At 47.2% G+C, this 7,603-nt stretch overlaps 1 protein-coding gene across 1 annotated transcript; it reads right to left on the bottom strand.

Annotated features, from left to right (window-relative positions):
• Positions 1–1,016: 1,016 nt before the first annotated feature.
• Positions 1,017–7,239, bottom strand: SLC39A2 (solute carrier family 39 (zinc transporter), member 2). Its single transcript, XM_015417529.1, has 4 exons — positions 6,522–7,239; positions 3,138–3,268; positions 2,503–2,553; positions 1,017–1,997 (listed from the first exon to the last, which is right to left on the bottom strand). Exons 1-4 carry the CDS (start codon positions 6,634–6,636, stop codon positions 1,401–1,403), a joined length of 894 nt encoding a protein of 297 aa, XP_015273015.1. The 5' UTR covers positions 6,637–7,239; the 3' UTR covers positions 1,017–1,400.
• Between the last annotated feature and the right edge of the window lie 364 nt (positions 7,240–7,603).

Genomic DNA, 7,603 nt, shown 5'->3' with positions numbered 1-7,603 from the left:
CAGGGGGTGTGGCATATGCAAATAAGTTAGGCTAATGAGTTCTGCAAATCAGCTCCTCCAGCTCTTTTTCTACGAAATGACCCCTGAATGTGACACAAAACACCACTAATGGCAACCTTTGCTCCAGAATAGTCGTTTGGAGCAACGTTTTCCAAACCACCCCTTTTCTCATAACCTTCGGAGAAGATTCCTCCTCCAAAGGAATTCCATTATCCCAAGGCTACTAGTATTCTGCTTAACAGGGAACAGTAATTGAAAGTAAGGAGGTTGCAAATGGAGATAGTATGAAAGGCCATTGTCATGAACAGTTCCCACTTCACTCACCAGTGTGAAACATTCCTCCAATGGAAGAGCCACTAAGGTTGGACAAAGACTTTTAGGACGGAGTAACTGTGGAAATAAGAAAATGAACTAGAGGGAAGTAAAGACTATGCAAGGTGTGGATATGGTAAAGTTACTTGGCTAGGTGGGAGGTGCTTCCTCCAATGGAAGAGCCACTAAGGTTGGACAAAGACTTTTAGGACGGAGTAACTGTGGAAATAAGAAAATGAACTAGAGGGAAGTAAAGACTATGCAAGGTGTGGATATGGTAAAGTTACTTGGCTAGGTGGGAGGTGCTGGGACGGCAAAAATCAGTGACCTCAAAACAATAACTAAATGGTCTGGATCAAGCCATGACCAGCTGTAGAGAGAAGAGATACTAAGAAGTTGATTTCACTGGAAAATTCCAAGTGTAAGTTCTAACTATGCATGCTCATCGGGGGTACTATAAATGTACTTGGGAGAGGTAACATCCCTCCCCACTGAGATTCTGCTCTTGCTGTCTCTGGCGATCACACAATGAAGAATTTAACAGCTCTGGAAATTACTTTTTCTGTCCTTCTTTGACACAGACTTCCTCCAGGCTACGGTAGGATACATGCCACTGCCTTTTGCGTGCAGTCATACCTCTCACCCACTCAACCTCCTCCGCCTGCCCAAAGGCAGATGAAACACCACATCGTGTCTATGTTGCCACCCACACACTGAACACCAGCGCATTATCTTTATTCCTTCTACTATTCGCTATCCTGTACTGGACCGAGAGCTCTTTTCAAACAGAACTCCCCCTTTTGTACATGCACTCTCACAAAGACTCCACGGGACACAGGATTGCTCACGTAGGTCTCTTGGTCCAATCGGCTGACAACGGTGCTGATGGATTAAAGTGTCAGTGACGGACTTCCGTGAACTCAGGGGAAGGTGGTACTGGCTAATATGGTATCTTTGTCTCTCGATCCACTGTGTTCTCTTCCCTTGAATTTTTGCTTCTTGGCTTATCTTAAGGAGTTTCTCCTTTTTTTTGTCCTAGAAAGAGTGATGGGATTTCCACGACGATAACCCTAGCTCAGGAAGTCTTTTCATGCCCAGATGGCAATGACGGCCATGATAAAGAAGCCAAAGCCAATGAAGGAGAACTTGACGAGAGGGCTTTCGTGTGAGCGCAGTTCGTAGGGCAGGATCTCCAGGAAAGTGACGTAAAGGAAGGTCCCGGCCGCCACCCCTTCCAGCACCGCCTGGGCCAGGCCGCTTCCATCGCTGTCGGAGAGGGACACCCCAATGCCGATCGCGATCCCGGCTGGGGACATGAGGGCAAAGACCACCAGGTACAGAAGCCTCCACCGGGGCTCGGTGCCGCTCTGCACCAGCTTCAGGGCCAGGCTGAAGGCCACAATGGCCTTGTGGATCAGCACGGCCAGGCAGAGCTGAATGGCACCCGTGTCCTCCTTCTGCACGCCGATGGCCAGGCCTTCGAAGATGGAGTGGAAGGAGAGCGAGAGGAAGAGCACGAATGCCCGGAAGGAGCTGTGTGACTCGGGCATGCCCTTAGGGTCATCGTGGGCTTCGGGGTCGCCGTGCGAATGGACGGCCCGAGGGCAGCAGGACAGTACCACGCTCTCAATGAAAAACACCAGGAAGAAGCCGAAAGAGATGATGAGTTCTCCGAATGGGTATCCCTGCCGTGAAGGGTGACAAGGGGGGTGGGTGGGTTTGGAAATACAGTAAGATGTACGGCTATTGTTGTGTTCCACACTCACTAGTCCAGCCCCTGGGTCTCAAGATCAAAATATCTGCCTCCAACCACTCCCCCCACTCCTTTTAATTCAGAAAACAGCCTCTGCCTACCCAGCGGTCTTTGGAGAGGTGTTTCTCATATGACAACATCTCACAGCAAGTAGCCTTAAGAACTACCTGTGCTTCAGAACCTGTTTATGATCTATGCACATGCTTATAAGAACTTCAAGGGCTCTAATCATTTATCTATGGGCAATTTAAAGCTAGAGGAGCCATAAATGGACCTGACCCATTGAGAGGCAAGGAGTCCCTTCTACCCAGTCGCTCTCCTTCATCTGGACACAGATCTTTGGGCAAGGGGCTGTTAATCCAATCTAGTGGCTACTGTGGCTTACCCCCCACCATTAAAAAATCTGAGCCAGAGATGTCAAAGGACGGGGCACTCACCTCAGAATCATCACCTTCAGAAGTAGTATTCTGTTTCAGGACAAGAGCTCCCTGTTTATAAAAACAGCACAGAAGGATACATTTTAGGATAATCTACAACAGGGAGAAGGGCAGTCTACACCAGGGAGAAGGGCAGTCTACAACAGAGAAAAGGGCAGTCTACAACAGAGAGGGCAGTCTACAGCAGTTAGCATGGGGTAGTGATTAGGGAGCGGCTAGGATCTGGGAAACTGAGGTCCGACTGCCCAACTTGTGCCATGGAAAATGCAGGAGAGGAGAATGCTTTGATTATAAGCGGCTTTGAGTCTCCGTTGGGGAGAAAAGTAGGGTGTACATACAGAAACAGATAAATAGCTCCTGTGGAGGTGGCAAAACAAAATTTCATTACATTTTGAACCGGTTCGGCAAGCTTCGTAAACAAGTCTCTGAAAAATGAACTTTGTTTTGTGCGATGATGGTGAAATTCATTCTTAAGAGTGATTGCTTAATTTGAAAACAATTTTTGGGGATTTCTTTTCAAATCTGAGCCTCAGCACCATCCAAACTCAATCGAGCATCGTCCATAAATTCCGGAGGGTGAAAAGAAAAATCGGATTTGGGAGCGAGTCAGATTTAGTCAGATGGGTGACACTCACCTGTTGCTGGCGCTTTTCTATTTCCGATTTGATGTCCCCCAATGCGTCAGCCACCATGTGCATAATGCAGGCCCCGAGGAACACTCCAGCTGCGAAACAGCCTATAAAGCTAAGGATGCGCCGATGCTTTCCTAAAAGAAGAAGGGGGAAAGTGACAGGGAGGGTCCCATTTTTCAGGTAAGACACTGAAGCTGGTGGCATTCTACAGGCTCATTAAACATATAGGCATCAGATTACTAACGACAAGAAAATAATCTTCATGTGTGGAAGGGTGACATCAGTTTCAGTACCATGGACAGTGCTTCCCTATCCCATACAATATAACCTTTGCAGTAAGGCTGTTCACACGTTCTGGTCACTCAGCTGTGAGATAAGAGCACCTGAATCAGTCCATAAATCAACAGGAAGGATAGACATGCTTGTTGAGAGGGGACAGTGCTGTGAATTACAACCGGGGACCCCAAATCTCAGGAACAACCCTCTTTCCCAGAGAGTGGAGTAATAGAATGCTTAAAAGTGCCAGATGAACAGAGAAAAGTACCCTGCAAGAAGGGGGGAGGGGGAGATTACCCTCATATCTGCACACTTGCAAAACTTTCTGCTTGCTGGGACAGTGCCAGCCCAACATTAGTGATACTTCCATTTCTGCATCCTGAGCGCTGAATAGTATGCTTGAAAACGAGGTTGAGCCAGATTTACTGGGTGTTTTTAACAATTTTAGTTGATTAAATTGTTGTGGCTTTTATCATGGAATTGTACTCGAAGGCCTTTGCCTGAGAGAATGGGTATAATTTTTTTTTAATTGCCCCAACTCTGAAAAGTTTCTTTAAAATTTTGTTTTAAGAAAGTTATTGTTTTATTCTGGTTTAATGGAATGTCCTGGTACAAGATAAAGAATACCAGACCCAAGACTCTGTAATAGGTTGGGCCGTGGATCTAAATATAATCAAACAAATGGGTATATATGGTTTCCCAGGGAGTGGGTCAGACTGCTCTGCAACACACGCAATGGCTACATCCACACACTGATGGATACTGCACTACATCCACAATGGCTACATCCACACACTGATGGATTGCTTTGTTCATGAAGGATAACCCAGTTGTGAATGTTTGCTATCATTCAATGTTCTCTTGTTTAGTTTAGTTTATTTATTGTACAGTCATCTGACCAAACATATAATCAGTTTTACAGTTTGCACAATAAACAACATTTATAGGATAAAACATGATCTAATAAAACTTAAACCTGGTTACGGTAATGTTCTCATGCTGTGTGTACACAGCCAATGAAGTGGAGATGAAATAAGTCCTATTTACATTATAGGTGGCTACCAAAACGTTTCATACACATTAACTCAGCCAGCCATGTAAAAAAAACACATAAGGCAGGCCCATTTCATTATAGCTTCAACATACTGAGGACTGAGTTGATTAAAAGTCTTTTGATTGATGTAAACAGGGAACCTTTCTAATCTACCAGGAAGTACATTCTAAAAACGTTTTTTTTTTTAAATTAGGGAAAGTCCATTAATGCAAGGGACCTTAAGGAATGGCATTCTGCCCCCCCCCGAACAGTCTGCTGTGATGTCATGAGTGATTAACACATGGAACTCACTGCCACAGGAGGCGGTGGCAGCTACAAGCATGGACGGCTTCAAGAAGGAATTAGATAAACATATGGAGCAGAGGTCCATCAGTGGCTATTAGCCACAAGGTATAGATAGGAACTCAAAGTCTAGGGCAAGTGATGCTCTCATTATTCTTGGTGCTTTGGGGGGGGGCAACAGTGGGAGGGTTTCTAGTGTCCTGGCCCCATTGCTGGACCTCCTGATGGCACCTGGTACTTTTGGCCACTGTGTGACAGAGTGTTGGACTGGATGGGCCACTGGCCTGATCCAGCATTGGCTTCTCTTATGTTCTTATGTTCATGGTGCCTCCGTGTTACACGTTCCCCTCTCCCTACTGCAACGAAGCCTACGCAGATGTGACCGGAATGGACACATTGTGCCCCAAATTATCCCCGCATTTGCCTCGCCCACACCGTATTTTAAGAGGGTAAACTCCTTAAATTCTGATGTGTCACGCCTATTGATGGGGTTACAATAACCCACACTGTGCTTTTACACAGGTGTCAGCCCTGATAATTATACCAGCCAGGCAGTTTTTGGAGTGAAAGGGGAGGAAAAGAAGTTGAGCTGGGTCAGTAAGACCCATAAACGTTTAACAAAAAACAGGGATGCCCTCATGTAATATCCCAGTTCCTGAACCAGAGATCACTGCTTGAGTATCCCCCCCATCACCACCTGCCCTTGAAAGTAGATGTTTTCCTCCTGTAAACTCTCTGCTTTAAAACTGCTGCCAGCCAGGAAATTGCAAAACAAATGAAGGCAACGTCTATTCTGTTGAGTCGAACATAACAGAAAAAGAGCTACGTTAATGGCCTTAAATGTCACAGTTAGCAGCTGGATCCAGCCACCTTTTTGTTCTACGTTACCCAGTTCCCATCCACGATATCCTCTGTCCCGAGCAGTGTTGCCTCAAAGCTGAGTGAGTGTGATCTAGCTCACAGTTTTTTTAGCCTCCAGCTCACACATTTTTATCTTAGCTCAGGAAGGAGGGCTCCAGAGCAAACTACTTTATACAAATTGCTTGCAACTTTAATGCCGCTAGCTCACAAAGGAGAATTTTTGCTCACAAGACTCCACAGCTTAGAGGGAGCCTTGGTCCTATGTGTCTTTTATCAGTGCGGGGCCCATGATCCCCAAAGCATAGGCTGTTTGGGTTTGTCAAAGGCACCCTCTTCCTCCCTTTTCATCAGCAGAAGAGCTGGCTGGATCCAAGCCAACATGTGCATCTACTGATGCTAAAGTAGCAGGCCGAGCAAAGCATGATTTCATGCACACACGTATTTACATGCATGAGCACAAATGAAAAGGGCAGGCATGTGTGTTGGCTCCCAATTTGATTTAACTTCCACAAGAACCGTGTGAGAAGGAAACGACTACTTTCCATGACATTTTGAAAAATGCAGCCCCCCGAAACGCAAACACAGACAGTGATTCACTGGGGTCAGGCGCCAGATAATCACGAGTCCCTGATAAAGGAGGGCCACTGCAGCCTACGGCTACTGAGCCTGTTGGGGGGGGGAACAAAGTTTGAAATGGGATTTCCTGATAGGCAGCTCAGTCTCTTAATCTCCGTGTGATGAGCTCTGGTGATTATAACTGATGCTCTGTGCTACTCTTGGCAGCACGGTACGGCCAGCCCTCCGAAGATAAGACCGATTGATGAGCTCTAGTGATTATAACTGTGCTACTCTTGGCAGCATGGTACGGCCAGCCCTCCGAAGATAAGACCATTCCTCCCCCACTGCCAACTCACCTCTGGCCATGTTAATCTGGAACCACTGGACTTGGGCTGGGATGAGTCCACACAGCAGCGGGACCACCAGCAGGCCCGCCAAGCAGCCGATCTTCACGCCCAGCAAGGGATCCATCTTGGCACCGAAAGGTCCACCAGGAAATAAAAAAGGGAGACGACGCAGCCCTCGGGTCCTGGTGACCCTGGGCTCCTCTCAGTCAAATCTGACCTGGAAACTTTTCAGTCAGTGGTCTCGAGAACAGTCCCCAAGGAAGCGTCTCTCTCACTTGAACCAATACAGGTCTCCCTCTGGGGATACCAGTGGAGCAAAGATCAGGCGGGCGAATCCCCATGTACCACACATGGGAAGGTCAAGAGCATCCAGAGATCCGACCGTACTCTTCCTTCCACCTCTGTCTCCTTTAGATACACTTCCTGGTGGTTCCGTCTCTCCCCATGGGTTTGTTCCTCTCCCACTTCACCATTCCATCCCTGGGTCTAACTTCCCTCACCACTGTGCTCTCTTCCATTCCGCCTCCCTCTCTCTTTTCTACCATCCGCTCTCCGGGTTCCTCCCTCTCCTCCTTGCTCCCATCCCTACCCTCTCTCCAGTCCTTGCCACCTTCTTGGGAGTTTGAGCAATCATCCCGATACTCCAAGGAGAGGGGGGGAAAAAAGAGAGAGACTGTCCTTCCTCCTGGGCAGCCCAGCCCACTCCATTCCTTTCATTATGTAAATACGCGATTCCATTCCGTAAACATTCCATAGGAGAGACTTGAGTCACGGCCAGCTCTGCCACATCGAAGAAGGGCTCCGCCCCAAGTTGCCACATGAAAGCCTCTGTTAAAATGGGACTGGTTTAGCTACAGGTCGCGCTTGCCCCGTCGGGACTCACAGAAGGGGTTCACGCTCTCGTCCACAGACTCTACCAAACCCTCGCTTTTAGCCAGGGGCTTTTAAGATGGAGAGGGAGAAACCAAATGAATGAATAACTGGGAAGAGAAAAACAACAGACAACAACAACAACAAAAAAAGCAGCTTGCAAGATGAGATATTCTGAGTCAAAGCACAGATCTGCTGCTTATGCAACAGACAATATTAGT

The sequence above is a fragment of the Gekko japonicus genome, unplaced genomic scaffold (assembly GCF_001447785.1).
Source record: "Gekko japonicus isolate JY-2015 unplaced genomic scaffold, Gekko_japonicus_V1.1 scaffold4364, whole genome shotgun sequence".
Classification (NCBI taxonomy): Eukaryota; Metazoa; Chordata; class Lepidosauria; order Squamata; family Gekkonidae; genus Gekko; species Gekko japonicus.
The sequence above is the reverse complement of the archived record's forward strand: the minus strand, read 5'-3'. Positions and strand labels throughout refer to the sequence as shown.